General features: G+C 44.8%; 1 protein-coding gene across 1 annotated transcript in view; it reads left to right on the top strand.

Moving 5' to 3' along the window:
• The window catches only part of myo9aa (myosin IXAa), an 85,008-nt gene that overhangs the window by 28,017 nt on the left and 34,414 nt on the right, over positions 1 to 22,577 (top strand). Inside the window, 9 exon segments of the mRNA XM_080843712.1 lie at positions 7,074 to 7,168; positions 7,379 to 7,441; positions 8,960 to 9,059; positions 11,056 to 11,109; positions 14,478 to 14,575; positions 15,451 to 15,577; positions 17,416 to 17,505; positions 20,368 to 20,484; positions 21,261 to 21,395. Of these exon segments, the coding sequence (XP_080699838.1) occupies positions 7,074 to 7,168; positions 7,379 to 7,441; positions 8,960 to 9,059; positions 11,056 to 11,109; positions 14,478 to 14,575; positions 15,451 to 15,577; positions 17,416 to 17,505; positions 20,368 to 20,484; positions 21,261 to 21,395 (879 nt within the window).

Raw genomic sequence — 22,577 nt, 5'->3', positions numbered from 1 at the left:
AGGTGTGTTCCTTTTTAACCGATGGTTATGACTGATATGATGGATTGCCTTGCCTTCAGGGTGATCATCATGGAGTAAAGTCGTCATACGCACCCGGGTGTAATTGTGTGGAGAGGTTTCTCTTTACACCGTGGGGCCCCAAAACACCACATAAATCACTCTTCCTAATTTTGCAAACCATCAAAAGCATCCTAATTCATACTAAGAGCACTAATTTGATATTGGAATGTAATGTAGTGCTAAAAGGCAGAGATGGCTCGCACAGGAACCGTGGACAATCATCCTTGGGGCTTTTTTAGTGCGTAACTCAATCACCCCTCACATCTCGGCCATGTTATTCCTTGGGGCTGATGCACGCTAGGCTTTTAGAATGTGACATGGCCAGTGTTTGTACTCTGAAGGAGTGACAGGAAGTGACACACGGCCATTTCATTACAGGTTCCAACAGGAAGTGCAACTTACTTCAATGGTCAGTGCCTCATTGCTCTCAAACAGTGACTGTGTTTGGAAAAAGTTGGTCTTGTGCTCATACATGCTTCAGTGGTTACAGCTCAGTGTGTGCGGAAGTGGTTAATTAGAAGATCTAAAGAAAATGAGAAATGGTTGTGTGAGCAAACTGATTCTTGAAAGGGAATGCTGACCGTAGAGTGTAGGATGGACTCTGTTCTAAGAGAGAAAGGCATTTATGGTGAATTCAGAGAAATATGTTCATTGAGAAGAGGAGGCTTACTCTATGTCCAGTAAGAGGGTGAACAACTCAGGATATGACATGCTGCATGTCTCATCTCCTGAGTGCCAGTGTGAATGGACATGTTGAACCAGAACAACCAGAGAGAACTCTGGCGTCCTGCTGGCTCTGTTCAATCAGCCCTGCATCCGCTGTCAAGGTTCAATGATAGGGATACTTTCATTCAACCTAGCAGAATTTCTGAATGGTCATTTTGAGCCAAAAGGAGTGTTTCTGGTCTCTCTCTCTTCACAAACATTGCAATTGCTTTTTTCCCCCCCGTTTGTTATTTAAATCTTGGTGGCTCTCTCCCCAAAAATGTCACGGTCAAATGACCAAGCTATTTGATGGTTAAAAAAAGAAGTTGGTTCCTTACATGCCATGAACATGAAGATAGACTTTTATTTTACAATCCATGACTAATTGCTCTAAGGCACCACTAGTAGCACATGCCTGACCACAAGACTGATGGAGGCTTTTAGTGCCCCACAGCTTCGTTATTAGAGCAGTATCTGTTTCCCTCTTTCATCTTTACTGTCACTGTATCCACTGCTTTCTGGGGCTGTGGTCTGGGTATCTTGATCTACGTATGCGCCATTTTCTTTTCTTCTTATCCTTTCTGTTTCAATCTGTTCATGTTTACCTCACTCCCCCTGCTTGGGATGCTTGCAGTTATGCCTATTCTCGCTGTTTATTGTTCAGCTGTGGAACGACGGATCCAAACTGAAAAATTCCTCGAGCAGATTGAGGCTGGCTTCGGTTAATGTACGGATCCACAGAGGGACCAGCTGCAGTTGTGTCCTAGCTGTAGTTTGGGGGAATGTTCTCCATGTTGTTTCGAAGGTCGCAGCTGCTTTTCTCTCAAAGCATCCGCAGGCCACGCTAGTGCAGATCTACCACCATATGATGTTTAAATGCTTTGATTTGATTTGATGTCTTTTTAAATGATATAGTGCATAGTTGGATTGACCTTTGTTAAATGGATTACATTTGTAACGTAGCCCTGTCCCCAATTCAGTAAGATATGAATTAGCCTTTTAGAACACTTTTTTCAGGATTTGGAAGAGTTTCCTGTTTTGTTTGGTTTGGAATTTTGCTAATTGAATTCATATTTAGCCTCAAGGGTCTGTCATGAGACAAGATGAGCCGCATGTGTAGGCTCTGTAGACAAGGCCATCCAAGTTGCTTGATCATCTGCAATTACTAATACATCGTCTTGTCCAGTATTCTGTTTCCCAGAAAAATGTTATTGGTTGTCTTGGATGTTAAAGCGAGAGTTTGTATATCATACCTTGGCTAGCTGTAATTCGAGGACATTTTCTTATGCTGTGGGAATCTCGTCAGGGGAAAGGAAATGCGCACCTGCATATGCTCATAATTCTTGACAAAACGGACTCATTCACGGTCACAGTCGCATTGGCGTGCAAAGATCTGCATGCAAGGATTCTGGGTCTGGCCACCATCTGATGTGTAACTCTTTAGCTTGGGTGGAGACTTTAATTACATCCAGAGGCTGCAGCTTTATTTGTTAAATTACATGGCGGTCCCCAAATGCTGTTCCTGCTGTGCTTTACACTAAGACTTTTCCTTACCTTCACCAAAGCAATGAACCCCGTGAAATGTGGAAGTGGTTTGTTATACTGGGTGATTTCTGCATCCTCTGTGGTAGTACGCACGTCTATATCTGAAGAAGAGGAAGAGATTGGGAATGGGAGGTTTCAACATGAACGAGTTTCATCGTAAAAACCTGACTCAGTTTTCCCAGACATAATCGAAGGGTACAGGAGTCATTAGTGCTGATTCTTCATTCGATACCGTTGCCACAGCCTGGTTAACCCTCCTCCCAATCCCAGTGATACTGAAAGTGAGAGAGTAAGATTGATTATCATATGCACACTGAGTGCTGAGTATCACAAGTAGCTGACGAGTCAAGACACCATGAGCAAAGCTTTCATTATGACATGTTTCAGTGTTTCAACATAAGCTTTCCCAATTTGCAAAGTGTTGGAGTTTCTACCACAAAGATGTAAGAGAGTGTATTCACTTTCGTTTTTCCAGGATTAGACTATAAACTACCTACCAAGTGATGCAATAATACGCGGTTCAATCCTGCATTTAAAATGGGTGCACCAGTGTCTATTTTGTCTATAATCTACAGTATCTTCTCTAATATATTTAGACAGTAACAAGTCAATACCCTGTGGAGAAAAAAATCTATATAAAGTTATACCCTTGTTGTACACTGCTGTGATGGGCATTGCTTTGGTTAAGCCTTAGACACTGTATACCCTGCGGTACAAGCTGCAGAGCAAATGCAATTTGCTATGGAAATGATATTCTAATGATGCCATTGGATATGGACTTATCTCATGTTATAAAGCCACGCCATTTACTACAGTTACATATAATCTACTGACAGCAATTGCGGTAACTCGGCCAAGCCCAGACATTGAATCGCTAAAGAGCCACCCAGTGAGGTCACACACTAAAAGCCTCATTGGATCACACTCGGCTCTCTGCGGCCTCATTGATTTTTGCCACATTGAAGCTTGTGAAAGCGGGCTTCTCCTTTGTTCCTCATCAAACTGTAATGTGTTTTTGTATGTTTGTGTGTGTGTGTGTGTGTGTGTGTGTGTGTGTGTGTGTGTGTTTATGCATGTTTGTTTGTGGAACACGTGCTTGATGAGCTGTGCTGAGATGCGCAAGTGCAAACACGCAGCGCTGCATGACCTTGTGTTGGCCTGATTGCCTGCCCAAGCGGGAGCAGAAGCGTATTGACTCAATGGGAGGCTGGGTTGAGAGTCATGTGAGGTGACAGCGGCACTGCTCCCATCATCCCAAGATCGGCCGCTGACTGCATGAGTGTAGCCCACACAGTGATCTAATATTCAGCCGTATGGAATCACGAAGCTGAAAGGCTTTTTTCCCTCTGCCAGAATGGAGGAATGTCTTTCCTGGCTGTTTAAACGGCATCGCTTCTCCATGCCACATGTCTTCGGGGGAGACTTTTCTTCTCGTCTTTGAAATACACATGAATGATCCAAATGGCAAAAAGGGGGAAAAACCATGTGTCACAGGGCTGACGTCGCATGACAGTGCGTCATCTTGTCCCCGGGCTAATGGGTCTAATAGCATTGTTGTTTTCAACAAGGCTTACAGTTTAAGTGGGGAAGGGGTCATATGGACAGAGGAGGCTGCTGTGACATTCTTGGAGTCATTTTGGCCTGTGAAGTCATTAGACGGGGCAGTGAGCTTTTGTTTGTCCTGTGGGTGCCCCTTTGTAGCCTACATTTCCTCGAACCACTGAACGCCTCAGGCTTAAATGAGTAGCTGATTTTAAGCTTCTTCTTCAAGAGAGCATGTCATGGAGAACCACTGGACGCCTCAGGCTTAGAAGGCGAGCTATTTTAATGCTTCCCCCTCTGCAAGAGAGCATGTCGTAGGGAAAACCTAAAGGGTGTGGCCGAGGGGATTGTTTCCTTGTGTGAATGCCATGCACATGTGCGTGTACTGTGCATGAAGAGATTGGTTGAAGTGGAATATGATTAGGTGTGATGGTCAGTTAGTATCTTTTCAGCCAATCTTAGGTCTTCTTAGGTTGCTTGTTTCATTGTTTACTTCAACTTGAAAACAGCTGTACAAGACATATGGAAACTCTGACCCCGTGCAAACCAGAATCACACACGGTTTCTTTTTATTCTTTTTCTTTTTTGCTGATTGTTTTCATTAAAATATTTCAAAAGTATGTCATCCAAGTGTCCTATTCCATTGTTCTGTATCATTCCATATTCAAGTATGGCACATGGTGTATGACTTTCATTTGTTTTCCAGTTACATGTGTGCCAGACCAGTGATAGCTCCACTCCGAATTCAGGGCTGGTACCTGACCTTGAAAGCTGGTTGATCTCCATGATGCTGTTAGCTGTTTGTTTTGATGTGCTCCATAGACACGGCTGTTTCTCAGGCACAGACTGTTTCAAGGCTCTGTTTTGTCACGATCTGTTCCCCCCTCCTGTGGTCTTTGGCTGAGGGCTGATACTCAGGCCACGTGTCAGAAACTGAAAGAGCTGCTCGGCAATGCTGGGGTATCATCTTGAAGGGAGAGATTATTTGTCTGGCAGAAGTGTACACATGATGCTGCCTTGCTCCTGCAGTCTGTCAGTCAGTCAGTCTGTCTGTCTGTCTCTCTCTGTCTCTGTCTCGCTCTCAATGACCTCCTTGGAGTTCCCCCAAAATATGTTTGCTAAACAGTCCCTGATGTATTCTGCTCGGCTGGAGAGAGTTATGAGAGGTGTATTTCTATCTTTTTTTTTTTATGTCACTCATCTGCTGCACACTTGTGTGGGACCGTATTACCACCCCCCCCACCCTTGTCTGAGTATGTCAGACCCTTTTACCCACCATCCCCTGTGGGTCCAGGCTCAGTGGCTGAGCGTCTCACACTTAAAGGACTGAAAGTGACCATCATCGTGACCCTGTTCGTCATCTTGGGAGGGCTCTCACATGTACGGTCAACATACCAGTCCTGAAACTTCCGCTTTTAGCCACTGATGAATTTACAAATTCCAGGTGGATGTCTGCACATTAGCAACACATAAATCACAGTTTTTCTTTTTCTTTTTCTTGAACAGCCCTAGGTTCGGATTTCATTCGGCACCAACGAGGAATGTCGAGTGTCAAGCAAATTAGCAAGCTCCAGGAATGTTGCTCAGTCTGCCATTTGGCAAGACATGCATGTCCTTACTTTGCCTCCTTCTGCTCCATTGAAAAGCACTGTTAAATGGGAGGTAACCCCCCAACCCAGTCCCTTATCAGGCTTCAGAGTAGGCATACAGTTCGCTACCTCGACTGACCTGCGTCTCATCTGTGAATGGGAGTGCTGTCTGCAGCTCATCTTCGCGTAGTCACCCTCACCTCACAGTCTGTTTCATTTAGACATTGCAATTGGGGTGATGTCTCCAGTCCCAGTTCCGGGCCCTCACCACGCTAGCCGTCTGCAGATTGTTGGAATGGCCTTGTGGTAGTGAGCTGTTTGTGCTGGACTGCTCCGTTGGCCTGTTTGGTCCAGCTGTGCCGCTCGCAGTGGAAATCTGATGTCTGCCGGTCGGCTGATGTCTGCTGGCTTGTACTGCTCTAAATGTGGTCATAGCCAGCGCCTCGGGTTCCCACACGAATGTCCACAGGCTTCTGGAAGCGTTGAGTCAGAGCTGGGTGGTGTGTGGTGGTGGCTGATTCCTGAAAGCATGCACGGTGCAACATTGCTTGACAATATTGCATGGCACACTGTACCGCAATCCTATAGGTGATCTGGCCGATGGAGCTGTTCTTCTGAGGGCCAAGAAAGAGAAGAGGGTGACTGAACGGCTTGTTTTTCCTCTCTCTGTTCCCTCCCTCACTCACTCTATCTCTCCATCCCTCTCTCCCTCTCTCTCTCTCTCTGTTTCTCTCCTTCCTTTTTCTCACCCTTTATCCAGAAGGGCAGGGGCAGCTCAAAGTGTTTCACGAAGGAATTTGTTTACTTGTGGTGGAGCTACAAATAACCGTGCGGCTGTATATACGCTGAATAACTACTTCCCCTGCAGGCAGGCGTTCAACACAAACAGGCCTGAGGGGGAAACTACTGGCCGTCTTATTAAAGTTCCCCTCTACTCACACACACACACACGCACACACACGTTCCAGCGGCTCACTCGGCTCACGTTACGCATATCTCCTCGCGTTTCTAGTTCCACTTCCGTGTCTCCAGTGCAGATGGATCAATCTGTCTATCGAGAGATCTAATGGACTCCCCATTTCTGACAGATTTGATCAGACTTGAACTTATCTTGCCTTTGGTTGGTATCATACAGGCAAATACAATCAGTCTGAATCTTCAGTGAGGCTGGAGGTGTTGTGACTCCCCTTTTCTCTTTTATCAAGCATATGTCATCCTCCCGTTTGCTATCTGTCAGATAACAAATCACAGGGGCATATCCTAAACCCAGTGTTGTTATGTTAAGCAAATGATAACAAGTAATGGTCAGTAATTGTGAGTAAGGTTCACGGAAGCAGTTTGTTAGGCTTGATGGCTTTATGGAAATGATTTGTGTTTCTCAATTGTTTTGCGTATTTGCAGGACCCACCACTCTACTACTTCCACTACTACTACTTCCCCCCCCCCCCCCCCCCCCCCCCCCACACACACACACACACAGAATGAATGAATGAATGAATTCATAATTTATAACCAATTAGAACTGAAACACTTCCTGTGAGTGGTCCAAATATCTTAATTAACTTGAAGGCTTTCTTGTGTGTGTGGATTATTTTACTAACATTTTCTCTCTCTTTTTCTTGACTTTTGCAGGCATTTGGAAATGCCAAGACCGCTCACAACAACAATTCCAGTCGCTTTGGCAAATTCATCCAGGTGAACTACCAGGAGAGTGGCACTGTTCGAGGGTAAGTGGATTCTTGGCAATCAGCACCATACTGCACATTTCATCAAAACTGCACCTGTTTCTTATCATTGCTTTCCTACTAAGGTTAGGAGCCATTTTCTTCCACACATAGCCTAACCGTACAAAATGATCATGTCATTACTTTTAGACAGGTGTAAATCTGTAAAAATGGCTGAGACATTTTTCAGGACTAAACCCTTGTGTATTACAGGGCCTATGTAGAGAAGTATCTGCTGGAGAAATCAAGGCTGGTGTACCAGGAGCACAATGAGAGGTAATATTTTACGTGTTATTTTCCACTGCTCAAGTGATTTTACAGTTGTAGCACGCGATGGCATAATGCTGGGTGCTGTTGTGAGAAAGCATATCAATCCCGGGGAATATACATCTATTTAGAAAGCATAGTTGAGTCGAGTCCAAAGGCCAGGATGTCAGATTTGCATGCCTCATAGACGAAACTAGATGGAACACGTTTTCCAGTCTGTCTGCACAAAGAAGCTCTGGTTGGGCTGGTAGCAAGAGGATAAACCTACCTCTGTGTGTGAACGATAACATGTGGGAATGATCGCACCACACAGCAGTCAGTGTGTTTTCAAAGCAGACGCTAGCCTAGAGAGATGGTAACAGTCCCCCCAGTCAAGCCCGTTACACACGTATGCATTAACATACACACCACACACACACACACACACACAAAGACATGCTGCTACATAACATCTCAGACAGCTTAAAGCAGACCTCAGAGACCGTCATCATTACAGTTACAAAGCTCAATGGCACCAGGGTTGAAAAAAAGACCAACATGCTATGTAAAGAAGCTTTTTATGGGACACGCCAGACTATATTTTCCTGGCAGCTTGTGTTTCACTCAGACAGAAGCGACAACAAGACACCTCCACGCAGGACCCTCCTAGATGGGCTTTCATGTCTGGGGACCTTGTAGAAACCCCTGACGTATTGTGCGAAGCAGGGTGGACTGTGAGGTCCAGTCAGATAAGACTTCCTGAGTTTGGAGGATCCTGTTCCGCTTTTGTCTGGAAATGAATCATTTTGACACATTGTGCAAAGAGGAGGGTTTACACAACCCAGTGTCACTGGGAGTCACTGCATCGGAAACCTTAAAACATCATGCTAGTTTTAACATGAAGGTTTATTAATGAAATCTCATTTTATTTGTTGTTCACTTTGTGAACATATGTTCAACATTGTGAACTTTGTGTAATTAGGATGTGCTAGAAGTACCAAAGTTGTGTTATTGAAAAGGATTCAGTGGCATTGAATAGAGAGGTATTTTTAGAGCTGTACCCCTGAAATACTTAAATCGCCACAGCTAAGTCTTTGATCGTAATAACTGTACCAAACAGTGTCAATCCTCATTCTTCTTCTCGTGGTGTTGGCCTTTTAGTCTCCGTCGTTCTGAAATGACAGTGATTTCACGGCTGTTTCGGAGGCTTGTTTGTGTGCTGGCGTAGAGCTGGTGTGAGAGCGGCTGACTGGAGCAGGCTCTGCTGGATGGAGTTAGGGGTTAAACCTGCACACAGTGGGGGCCCCAGAGGCCCCGTACAGCAGGCCCATACTGAGATGGATTGCTGACTTCAGACTGCTGGTGCAGGGGCTAGCCCAAAGCCTAGGCACACACACACTCACACACACACACACACGCAGACAGAGAGAGACTGTGCACACAATGCTCTGTAGAATATCACATGCATATTGCGCATACTTTTACTTCATGCAGACACATTGCCAAAAGAATCATTAGTGTGATCGCTGATTTATTAATTTTTTTCAGGAACTACCATGTGTTTTACTACCTGCTGGCAGGATCAACTGAGGAGGAGAAGAAGGAGTTCCATCTCAAAAAGCCTGAAGAATACCATTACCTCAACCAGGTGGGGCTTTCATGAAAACAAATTATTCACTGCTATTCTACACTGTGCTGCTCTCAAATGACCGTAGCCCAAAACATCAGAGGGGTAGATGAAAGGTGAGGGAGAGTTTGAAAATGTAATCAGGGCAATTCAGTCAGCCTGTGTAGCAGTCTCTGTGTACTTGTGTGTGCGTGTGTGTGTGACTGTGTGTGTGTGTGTGTCTGTGTGTGTGTGTGTCTGTGTGTATCTGTCATGAGTCCCCTCTGAATCTGGGGTGTGTGTTTGTGTCTGTATGTGTGTCTCATGAATCCCCATGTGTGCATGCACACACAATCCTACACACACACATGCACGCATCATGCAGCTGCCACGCTCCCAGAGGCCCTTGCTGCCCATAGACAAACTCTCACTTGCACACCACACACACACACACACACACACACACACACCACAAACAGGAAAGAGGAGGGAAACGTGGCGCAGAGGAAAGAGATTCCATTGTTTCTTTTTTTTTTCTCTTTCACTGGGACCAACAGTTAGTCTCTCTGAGTCTCCCCTTTCTCCTCCTTCTCTTCCTCCTCCTCTCTCTCTCGCTCTCGCTCTGTCATCCCCCCTCTCTCTCTCTGTTACACCCCCTCCCTCTCTCTCTCTCTCTCTCTCTCTCTCTCTCTCTCTCCCCCCCCCCTCTCTCTCTGTCTCTGTTTCTGTTTTTGTGAGCTTCTAGCTCAGTTTCACTCTCCCATTATGAGACACATGTAAAATACAGCCCTCCCCCAGATGCACAGTTAATAACCTTAGTTCCCTCTCATGTGTCTCACACCAACATATCCGAATTTAAGTGTGTGTGTGTGTGTGTGTGTGTGTGTGTCTAAAGTATGCAGCAGTATTATGATTCAGTTTTACCTGTTGGCAGGCAATGTTAGTATCTGGCTTCCTGTACCATAACACACACATTGTATAGAGATAAAGTTTCATTTTTAATGTTTTGTACAATTTCAAGTATCTGTTAAATGTCAGCATTGCTGGAATTGCCCAGGACATTTTGTTCAGATCTGTGTCCCCTAAGTGTGTGCCCAGACGAAAAACCATCCAAACCCAGCCCCTGCACCGAACGGACAGAGGAACGGATGTGTGTGTTTTCCTTTTTAGCAGTGGAGAAATACGGAATTTTTATGAGCAAATGCAAAAATATCTGGAAGTTTAGCCTTTCGTCCAGTCCTGTGTCATTCCGTAGTGGAGTTAAGCCAGTCAAATAATGTCAAAAGTTCCCATGAAGGCCTCGTGCACATTTTGAGGAGAGTGTGAATTCTTGCCATTTTTTCCTGTTGCCTCATCCTCACACTCTTTCCCAACTTCGATACTGAATAAGAGCCTCAGAATCGCTTGAGAATTTGGAGAATTTCACAAGTTACTGTATGTTTAGAATTTCACAGGCAGCAGTCTGTGCCATGCGAAGGGAATGGTTATCTTGTGTTTCCCCCCGCCCTGTGTAAACGGTTCCTCTGTCCATATCATAGTTTTGCAAAACCTTCCCCAGTCCTACTCCTATGAATAGATATTTTTGTTTGATTGATACTTGACTTCTAGAAGCAGCATGGCATGTCTACCACTTGTTTAAAATACCTGCCTGTCTGTCTGTCTGTCTGTCTGTCTGTCTGTCTGTCTGTCTGTCTGTGTGTGTGTGTGTGTGTGTGTGTGTGTGTGTCTCTGTGTGTGTCTCTGTGTGTGTCTCTGTGTGTGTCTGTGCGTGTGGGTGTGCGTGCGCGTGCGCGTCTACCTGTCTACATGAATGTGTAAATTATGCATGTTCCCATAAATTGTATGCCTCTGTCCTTTAAATTACCTTAATTAACAGCATGTATCCAGCCATTGTGTCATCTGAATTTAGCTAAATCTGTGCGATTGCCTGTGTGTGTGTGTGTCAAAGTGATTGTGTGTATGTCTATGTGTGTGCGTGTGTGTGTGTGTAGTTGCATGTGCAATATGTCACTTAACCTCCCATCTACCTTGCTTCCAGATGACAAAGAAACCTCACAGACTGCACTGGGATAATTACTATGAGAGCGAAGCGGTCAGTATACAGATATGAGTGTGTGTGTGGTGATGGTGGTGGTTCTTTTCCAGTTACGTCCGTTCATTGACATTTGCCAGTCACACTTTCCTGCGCTGCGAAAGAAACTGCTCCCATTTCACTTTCGACTTTGTTTTGTGTGGTGTGTGTTTTTTTTCTCTTTTTCTCTCCCCCTCTCTGGTATTAAGATGTTTGTGCTGCCTCGCTATGTCATTGGCTAGTCTCTCTGTTTATGGATTCTTAGCTGCTCAGTCCTCCTCTTCTCATGGTGGCTTCTCCCTCTCTCTCTGTCTGTCTCTCGGAGCAAAACGTTGCCTTGGTGTCCCTAAAAGGAAGGCACACCAGGACAGAGCCTCTGAGAGCCATTCCTGAGTAGCTGTGAGCTATCTCCCACAGAACGCCATATCGCTCTCAAGCAAACACCATGGGAGGTTTGAATAAGAGTGCCGATAAGCGACAGCACAAACATGGCTAGTATTTGTTTTGGGAGGGTTTCTTTGGCAGTCAACACTCCACACAGCCCTTGCAGTGACCACATAGGTAAATCAACCCCCCACCACCCACCCCCCACCTCGGCTCCCACTTAGCCCTGCTTTTCAAGCCTGCATAACCCTGGTAAAGTTGGTAGCTGATAGCAGTGCTTCAGAGCGTAGCACTCCGTTTTCTAGTTTGTTTACCACCATTGCTGCTGCTGCCGCCACTGCTGCTGCCCGCCCACCCATGTGGAACTAGCCCCTCTCCCTGTGACCTCTTGACCTCTGATGCAGTCAGACAAGGAGGAGAGCACGGGACCGGGGTCTACTACAGGCCCCACTTCAGCACTACTGCACTGCTGTTTTGTGGCCCTCTAAACAAGCCTTTACTCATGGTAAAAGCTCTCCTCCAGCTCAGAGCCCAGTTTAGCCTTTAACTTCTTCAATCAGGCTGGCTAAAAACGCCTGAGATCATCACATATGACTGTGCTTGTGATTGACCGTGATTGAAAAAGCGATTGAACTAACTAACACCGAATCGGACATAGTCATGTCGGTGTAAGATAGTTGACAATCAAAACTGCATGTTTAATGTGTGTGGGCCTTTTCTTTTTTTGCTCTGGGTTTTCTGGTGGTGTGAAGGCTTGTTTCTGCGGCATGCGATTTGTGTTCTGATTGCTATCTACTGCCTTTTCAGATTTTGTTTTGCAATCATGCAAAAAATAGTCACGCTAATATCTGTATATAAATGCAAAGGTAAGTTCTAGAACATGATGATGCTGACTCTGTTCTGGTGAAGTTAGTTTTGGTTTGTTCTCAATGTCAGGGGTTTGCTTCTGTCTGTTGCATAATTACAGTGTGCGTTCGTCTGAGTTTACAGTGGAACATCATCAGAATTGCGCACACACGATATATTAACGTATCCAAAACGCAGAAACCAATTTCAAAAATAGCTCTGTCATTTTTAATGCCCCAGACATCCCAAGTACCTCTGAAATTGCCCTGCATGTTTGCCTTGGGAAGAATCAAGAGATTTGATGTCAGAAATGGCCCCTTTTACATTTCCGACAATGGAAAATGTGAAAGGACGGGAAAACACAACCTCTGCAGAATTCTGCCGAAATTGGGGGAACCCTGTTTCAAGAGCTGATTCCTGTTCAAGGCTTTCAGCTCGTCCATGGCCACTGGTATGTGGTAATTATAGCATCAATAGTGGAAGGAAGGAGATGAAGGAATGAAGCAGCCACACACACACACTCACATACACATATGCATACGCATACGCATAGGCGCACATACACACGCACATACACACGCACATACACACGCACATAAACACACACACACACACGCACACACACACACGCACATACGTACACACGCACATACACACACACACACACACACACACACACACACACACACACACACACACACACACACACACACACACTCACTCACATACATTAATTTAAGAGAAGGATGTGTGTGTAAATTTGCCCCATGTTTTTGAGAGCAGGAAGCAGTTGTGTGTGTGTGTGTTGTGTGTTATGTGTTCCTGGCATGCCCAGGCCTCTTTCAGAGCCACTGTTTTTAGATGTAGTGTGCTACCAGAACAACACTGCACTTACCCTTAGTGTTTAACAGCAGTGCCAGAGCTGGTGAGTTGCTTAGCATCTAGCCATCAGCCTAGCTAAGTAAAAGCATCACACTACCCCAACAACAGCCCTTCGGAATACCACCTTTTAAAATAACTTACCTCTTAAAGCACAGTGCTGTCTCTTGAAGAAGCATTATGGAGTTCTGGTACAAAACAATCAGGCTACTTCCTTAAAAACCACCAACAGCCCAGTTGGCACTGATAAAACCTTGCTTCCATGCTAATTAACTTTTGTTGGTAATATGGTGCTATGAAAGTTTTTCTTACATTTTCGCGGAGTGCTACGACCTGAACCACAGAACTACATGTGTGTATCTGTCCTTTCCATGACCATATTCCATCTAAATTAATTGAAGATGGCACCAAAAGGGCAGTGTAATGAAGGTCTCAACACAGTCCTCCCTTCATAGTCTAAGAAACTCTGACTCGTCTGTGTCATGGCGCTACTCAGGTTTTTAGACAGAACACTGGGGCCAAACAACTGAATGCCGTCTCTGAAGAGGATATAGGGTGTTGCAGGGGCACAATTTTACTACTTCTTATATTTTGTGAGGGAGAGTAAAAAAAAAAGCTTCCTTGGTCTAACCTGCAGGCGTCCTTCAATCCTTTTTGTCATCATGCATTGTGCCCTCCCTCCCCACTCTTCCCTGCCATGTGAAGCCAGTGAGTTAAGTCATAAATTGTTACTCTGCGTTATTGCCTTTGCACGGGTGCCAGATTTCCATGTAGCACACTCTCTCTGAATTTTCCACTGCTCAGGCAGAACATGCATATGCTAACAGTCACCAGGCCCCTCATTTGCTCCCCAAAATATGGTTTATGTTTGCGTCCGTAGCCACATTTGACCAAACTTAATGACTGAACCATAATGACATGCTGCTATGAGTCATCTATCCCGGGGCTGGAAGGCTACTGTTTGGTCTATGGTGGGAGAGCCAGCTTGTCACTCCAAAGAAGCAAAAAAGAAAATACAAAACACTAATTTGTAAAATGGCATAAAAACACTAAGACAACTGTCAAATGTATGAAAAGTTTACAGTACATATTAGCTTCCACCATGGGCAGCCGTGTACATGCAATTATGTGCTTTGTGTAAATGACTGTAATTGAAGCTCTTCCTACTATACAAGCTAGGCGTGTCAGAGATGTTAGCGCTGAGTCTGAATGGTGTGCATTGTTGATAATGGCATCTCTGTGTTGTTGTTTTTGTTTTTGTTGTTGTTGAAACCCAGCAGGACAGCTTCACTGTGGAGGGGGAGGATCTGAAGCACGACTTTGAGCGCCTGCAGCTGGCTATGGAAATGGTGGGCTTCCTGCCTGCCACGCGCAAGCAGTGAGTCCCACCACACCCTCCATCAGCGGGGCCTCTACCCCCCACCCCCAAACTGTGCACATCTTTCCACCACACACACACAAACATTCACAAACATATACACACAAATGCACACATTTCCAAATGTGCTCTCCTCCCATCCCTTCCTCCGTGCTGTATTCATGCATGAAGGGGAACAGACACACACACACACACACACACACACACACACGCACACACACCAATAGTTACTCATTCCCAAATGACTTATGTTATTTCAAGCGGTCAGATCCACATCTCTCTCTCTCTCTCTCTCTCACACACACATTCTCACACACACACACACACACACACACACACACACACACACACACACACACACACACACACACACACACATACATACATTGTCTCTCTCTCTCTCACACACACACACACACACATTCTGTCTCTCTCTCACTCACTCACACAGGCAAACACACCCACACATTCTCTCTCTCACAAACAAACACACACATTCTCTCTCTCTCTCACACACACACACACACACACATACACACACACTCACACACACACACGTATTCTCTCTCTTACACATATTCTCACACACACACACACACACACACACACACACATATTCTCTCTCTCTCACACACAAACACAAACATACTCACACACACTCACACACACACATTCTTACTCTTTCCCAAACTCCACTGTTCTGTGTGTGCAAGTGACTCCCAAAAGGGCTTTGCTATTTCCTACGGCTTGTTGCATGGATTGAAATCTGAGTTTCTGTGTGTCAGTTACTGATGATATCACTGGCCAATGCCATATAGCATTTGTGAATTTCTAAGGGAAGGAGCTTAATTTCTGTTGCTCATCTCTCCTCACAGGATTTTCTCCCTGCTATCTGCCATCCTTCACCTGGGGAACATCCGGTATAAGAAGAAAACATACCGCGATGACTCCATTGACATCTGCAATCCTGAAGTGCTGCCTGTAGTCTCTGAGCTGCTGGAGGTAAACGCAACCCGTAGCTTACTATTTCACATGGCAATAGAGTCATTCAATCTCTGGCTTTATCTAAGCTTGTACTCTTTGCTCCGAATTAATGTTTCAAATGTCTTTTTTTTTTTAAGAATACATGTACAATGCACAGTTGGAAGCCATGGATGTTATTGCACAAAGTGCAAGGGTTCTATTTTTGTTGAGGGACATGTATATAGAAATAATATAAACATCATCCATAACCTTTTGAATAAAGCCATTTGTCAAATAAATCCAGAGAAGTGCTCAGTATAGAAAAACCACAGTGTGTGTGTGCTGTGTGTGTGTGTGTGTGTGAGTTAGTGCGTGAGCTCTTCTGCATTTCCAGAGCAGTCTGCCTGTGTTAGTGATCTGGCCCACGCCAGCCAGAGGTCTTTCAGTGCTGACTCGGCACTGATACTGTTTATTAAATTTGACATGACCACGATTTGGAGCCTGTTCAGCGGGCTACTGTGCCATTTGTGGGGGGGGGGGAGTGGAGTGGAGAACGCCCATATAGAGTGTCGGTCGGCAATGGAGCGGTCATTGACTGCAGTCCCAGACTGAGCACCGAGTCCCAGCAGTTCTGCACTTCAGCTCGAGTCAGTTTGCGTCTAAGGCTTTGAGGGCGCTGACAGCCTCCTGGGCCTGGAGTGTGTCCGGGCCCTTTGAGCAGTGTGCTCTGAGCCATGTGTAATTGAGAGGATTTTAGATGAGTGAGCTAGAACACACTTACATACACATATGTGTGCCTACACACACACACACTAACACTTTCACACTGTCACACTTAGCGCTCTGTTATAGCACTGTGACAGGAGTCTGGCAGAATAATAACAGTGAAAGCCTGCTAGGGGAATTTACTACCTAACAAGTGTATATCAATATGCGAGGTTTCATCTCTGCATTGTCAATCAGTTCTGACTTTGCATTTCTAATCCATCTCATTTGTAATATAATGCTCAATAACATAGACTGATTGACAGGAGGCTGTGGGTGATATGTGCGGGTGTAATCCCTAAGTAGAATCTACTAAGTGTCTCACATCCAGTACCTAAATGCTGGTAGTTGTTGCCATAGTAATCGTATATGTGATTCAGGCTATTAACAGAGTTGGGTATATGGTGTATTATTATAAAAATATAATAGATGATAATCTGATTAAGAACCCCTTTCAATGGTTCCCTGGATCAGTTCCAGATATGTAAGCATTTCACGGAGGTTCAAACTGCTGACTTCCTTTCCTCAGTGCTCAGGGTTATTTTTCTCTCGATAAAAGTGAATCCTGTGTTTATGTTGTGCATACATTTCCCGCTCATAGGCAGAATTGCGGCACCTGGATCTCGGTTTCTTCAAGCAAATAGTTTGGTTTGAAGTGAAATCTTATCAGTTTTTACATAAATGGCAGACTGCACGAGGATGTTTACAAAAATTCCTGGTTGGAGACCTGAAAAGGAATGTTTAATCAGCGCAGTCATTAATTCATTTGTTTATAGCTCCCGTGATTCATCTCTGATGACGGAAACTTCTAGTCAGTATGTGTTTTTGATAGTTCAGCCAAATTTCATTTCATGACTGCTGGCTATGCAAACGTGCAAATATGGGTTAGCATCCTAGGTGTATACTGTTTCAGTATACATAGTCGATGCGCACATTTGCCGTTATAATAATAATAATAGTAGCAGCTGACGGTTAGAGGGCGGAATCAAACCTTGCTGTGCTCACACAGTGGGAGACTTGTTGATACCCAGAATGCTGTGCTGCACTGAGACCCCTGTGTAACCTCTCTCTTGATAACGTCAAGTAAATTCCTTCTTTATTCTCTCCCCCAGGTTCGAGAGGAGATGCTCTTCGAGGCTCTGACCACTCGGAAGACTGTGACTGTGGGGGAGAAACTGATTGTGCCATACAAACTGGCCGAGGTAAGCCTCTTCGGGTGCTTCCTGCGTCACAAGAAGAGAGGATGTTTGTGTTTATAATTTGAAAGAATCTCGAGGACCTCAAATCTGTCATTAGAATGAGAGCACTTCGGCAGCCTCAGTGACGCTTGTTGCTCAAGTGTGTTAGAAGTTAAAACCCTTGAAAATATAATCCTGCATGGTCTGTTGAACCAGAACTAGAACCAAGGGAGTTTGCTCTATAATTCATCTATATTCAGGAAGTTATATTCTGTTAAGTCACACCATTTTTCCATTGCTGTACCGTTCATGCTTACTATGTGAGGTTAGTTTGTGTGTGCGTGCGTGTGCGCGTGTGTGTGTGTGTGTGTGTGTGTAGGCACGCATATTTATGATTCTGTATGTGTTTGCATATGTCTGTAACACAGCTGGAATGAAGCCTAGCCTGTTTTGAGCGTTGAGGGGGTGCATGTGTGAGAGCAGATGTTGTCAGAGTTGTTTAAGAGGCTGTTTTGCCACGCCTCTGTCCAGACCCGTAATCTTGGCCCTCACAGTTCAGACAACATGCTGTTACAAAGTGGGAGAGTTTATGTGTGTGTGTGTGTGTGGGGGGGGTCATTGCCTTAAACTTCCCCTATCCCACAAGAGAGGAGTTGCATCACAGGTATTAGTTTTAATGATCTATGTTGGGCTGTCATGGTTCTACAGCTCACATACAGTATCACTGGATACACACAGATTTTCCTCCAACTGTCATCACATGTTGAGGGGTTAAGCATATCCATATGTTAAGAGGCTGTTTTTTGATATATATCTCATGGAAATTCCCAAGAGATATCCACCCTTATCGTTCAGAAATCCATCTGGACGAGGATTGGTAATTTTAAGCGATAAGAAGCTGTTGGTTGAGAAGGGGGAATGGGGTCCCTTATCGCTGCAAGCATTTGACTTTGAAGAAATATGCTGTGCAGTTACAACTGCAGCAGCAGGTACCGACACGAGCTGATGATAAGAATACTCCATCCGTCACACACAATTTATCTCTTTATGCGCCGGCCGTACAAACGACGCTGCCCTGCTCTGCAGTTTATGGTTCAGCAGGTCTGTGATGGAAGACAATGGATTCCTTTAGCCTGCCTGTGTTGTAGAGGGTAAACATGGACGAATGCTTGTGTAAGAGCGACATTCCTGTCAAAAAGGAAACGGATTATAGCTCAATCAAAGTGACAGTGAGAACAGTCAGTGAAGTGTATCCCAGTGTTATGCGTCATGTCTAAAAAATTCGATAACATACATCCAGAATCCACATACAGCATGTTTTGTAATGAGTTCATGGTTGGTCACCTGGACTGTCTCCTCTTCAGGGAGCTTATTGCTTTTACCTCCAGACCACACTCAGCGATGACCTGCTCAAGCACGCACCATATGTGGTACCTCCACAAGTGAAAGAAAAACTGTTGCACATTGATGCCATGTCATCCCATGTTTTTGGAGACTCTGAGCAGCCAAGTTGATTTAATTCCTCCTCTGTTCCTTCACTGCTTCTTCTTTTTCTTTTTTCCCCCTCGCGTCCCCTCCGTGCTCAGTTCCTTTTTTGGGATCACAGACGCTGATTAAGTCTGCCGGAGTCTCGGAGGATTTGCCTCTCTCCCTCGAGGGAAGGCTTACTGGCCTTTAACAATCAAAGCAAGAGAGGAATCACTAGGAGGCCCAGCGAACAGGAAGCGCAGCGGCGGAGGCGCTGTCCGTGTAACCCTTCATCAGTCTGTCGGCGCTAGCGCTGGCTGTGCCGTGAGAGGCTGCGCATAATGTGCCAGTCTGAAGTGGCAGCCCAATGAAGGCCGAGGTGCGAGGAGTTTGATGAATAGAACAGCCTCGCAATTCAAAGCAAATAGGAAAAGAAAATGGGATTTTGCTTACGTAAAGGGCGGTGCCTGCTTGCTGAAGAGGCTTTTGAAGTCCCAGCGCCTGTCGCACTCAGTGTCTCCTCACTGTGAGGGCCCTTGAGATATTGTCTCAGCGACGGCAACACCCAACGTTTTTGTGCGCGAGAACAACAGCACCCCTAGTTTTTTGTTGGGGGTATGACTGCGAAGGCTTTCCATGAGAGAAAAAAAAAGTGATGCTGAAATGCAAACATTTATATAACATAAACAAATAACGAATAAGGGGTGCAAAATGTTTGGAATGTGTTGATGGGGGGATTGTGGGAAAAGGGCAATTAGGGGTCTTTTGCCTGTGATGTTCTTTAGGAAAATAAACCGGCACCACGGCGCAAACACTGCGCACAGTAGTGGAGCCCGGGCCAGTTACGAGCAGACACAGGAGAGGGAGATGAGTGAATCAGGGGCTATGAGAAACTGCAGCTGGGCCTGCCTGACAGAAATGCCTCACAGCTCATGGGACGCACAAATGACTCTTTATCCAGTTATCTCTCTCTGATAGCTGAGAGCATGTGGATTTTTGCAGTTTGTTTCAAAGGCTCTAATTTGGAAAAATGAAGCTATATTGGTAGTTATACTTAGTTATACATTATACTTGGGGTGTATCTCTAATCAGTTATGTTTGTCTTTACAGTTGATTTGCTCATTTGTCATAAAGCCTGTACTGCAGTGGTTTTGACTGTGTTTTTTGGGGGAGGAAATATTTACACAGCTTGAATGTAATAGTAACATTTAAAGCAGTTAGATACAAAAGGCGTGTATATGTGTGGTTAACAACGTCTGTAATGCCAGACCTTAAACTGTTGCTACAAGCTGAGTGCAGTTTTGAATCTTTGAAGAGAAGATGAACTTAACCTTTCCACAGTCACAAAGAGGTCCTACAAACATACTTGAGTGAGTTTAAATGACCTCATGTCGTTAACGGAAGTTTTTTTTCTTCTAGGCTGGTACAGTGCGGGACTCCATGGCCAAGTCCCTGTACAGCGCCCTGTTCGACTGGATTGTGTTCAGGATCAATCACGCGCTGCTCAACGCTCGGGATCTGGAGGAATCCACCGAGGTGAGGAAGGAGTCACATCTCCAGAACCATTACATCTGTCAGCTGTCATAGGAATGTTCATATTCAGACGGGAAAACAGGGCCCCTGGCTAATTTCATTCTTTAGGTCTGCCTTCTGATGGAAGAGTTGCATCAGTCCAGTATGCTGAGAGAATGTCTTACTTTTTAGACTTGACATCTCTCCCTCTCTTTGGTTCCCACACTTACAGCCTCCTAACTTCAGCACTCAAGGCCTTTAACTCAGCCCTTCCCCAATGCCAAACAGTGGCCTCAATGCAACAGTCTGTGTGTACTCCACTGAAAGTACTTCTCTGGGACTGGGTGCATTCTTAGTTACTTCATATACTTCCCCCTCATCTCCTTCCATTCTAGTGAGTTCACATCAAGCTTAGCAGTCATCATTTGCTTAAAGGAGACAAGGGAAAGGGGATTTTTTGCTCAGAGTTGAGTTGGAGGCAGTGTGCCTGATGTAGATTAGTAGTGCTCTGTTGGTGTTTTTTTCATGCTCTCGCTGCTGGAGATTGCAGCTTTAAGCTCTAAATTATGGATAAAACATTGTATAACAGGATATTTTAAGCCAGGTCCAATAGAATCCTGTCGGGCTATGCATCATTTAAAGTGATTTAGAAATTACATAAAGAGATTCCCCCCCCCCCCCCTTTAAAATTGTAACATGCTACACATAGTGTGTTTATCATTGCACTTCAGTATTTTAATCTTTTCTCTCCTTTTTGCTTTCTTTCTTTGTTTTTTTACGTGTATTCTTTTTTTATATAGATCCTGTCCATCGGTGTTCTTGATATCTTTGGGTTTGAAGACTATGAAAACAACAGTTTTGAACAGTTCTGCATCAACTTTGCCAACGAGCGGCTCCAGCACTACTTCAATCAACACATTTTTAAGCTTGAACAGGTAAAGCCTCCTGCTGGTTATAGCACTGTAAAAACAACCCCCTCCACCAGGGCAACAGCAGATATGTGAAAAATAATAACAGACTCTCTTTTTTTCCCTCCCATTTGCCTGTGTTCACAGTTGTTTTCCCTGCCTCATACTGTAATACAGGACACGCACTGTCAGGGATTCCTACAAGTTGTATTGTTCAGTGTATAATACTGTATATATTTCCTTATTTGAAAGATTCATCAATCCAAGTTAGGATCCGTTTGATTTCCAGGAGCGTATCAGACTCTGCCATGCCCTTGAGGCGGTCTGCCATGTCAACACCCTGGTCATTTTGTGTGGAATTGTTGTCATTGTTTTAGCTCAGGAGCTAAAGTTAGCCTGGTTGCTTCACAGCAGCTGGCCTCTGTAGTGTTTGTGTTGTGTTACCAAAATGTGTCTCAGCGGAATCATAAGAACAGAGATGGCCAAAGTTCCGCTGCGAGTTTAACCATTGTGGGTTTGCGGAATGTTCACAACATTCTTTGACAAATTTAGTGAGATGCCAAACACTCAATCACATGTGAAATGCCAAAACCTTGCAGTTCTCCTTCAGTCTTGTGCCCTGTGGTATTTCACAACGTCCAGGTCTTTCTAGGTAATGGGCCCCTCACCAAAATGAAATCTTTGGGTCTGTGATGCATTGCACAAGATCGCTTTACATTGTATTTGCAAACACAATTATTTGAAAGGCTCCTAGGGACGGAAGTTGTGTAATAGTTTCTCAGAGTGGCCCTGACGTCCAGTTGAGTGTCTCTCCTTTGATCCCTCAGGACCTGTGATGAATGGTTTGTTTGATGGGTGGATCATGGTAAGCAGTAGTTTCGGGGCTGATTGCAGGGGTTGCTGCCGTAATGAGCCGCTGGGTTTACTCTCGAGTGACAAATCGAGCAACTTCACACAAATAGTGACTGTTAAAAATGAGGACTCCTCTCTTTAGTGTGTTTGGTCAGGGAGCATTCTCCTAACAAAAGGTGCTTTACATGTCATGCTGAATTATAGCCTGTCAGGGACACCCCTGCAGAAGTACATCCGTAAATACGTGTGGTAACTTGAGCAGGTTTGTAATCATTTTAAGCCCTTGAATTAGTCAGTGCACCTAGTGTTGACTGCAGCATATTCTTGTGTTCTGCGGTTAAACAAGAAAATGAATCA

The sequence above is a fragment of the Sprattus sprattus genome (genome assembly GCF_963457725.1).
Source record: "Sprattus sprattus genome assembly, chromosome: 8".
NCBI classification, from domain to species: Eukaryota; Metazoa; Chordata; class Actinopteri; order Clupeiformes; family Clupeidae; genus Sprattus; species Sprattus sprattus.
Note: the sequence above shows the minus strand (reverse complement) of the source record. Positions and strands in the feature narration are given on the sequence as shown.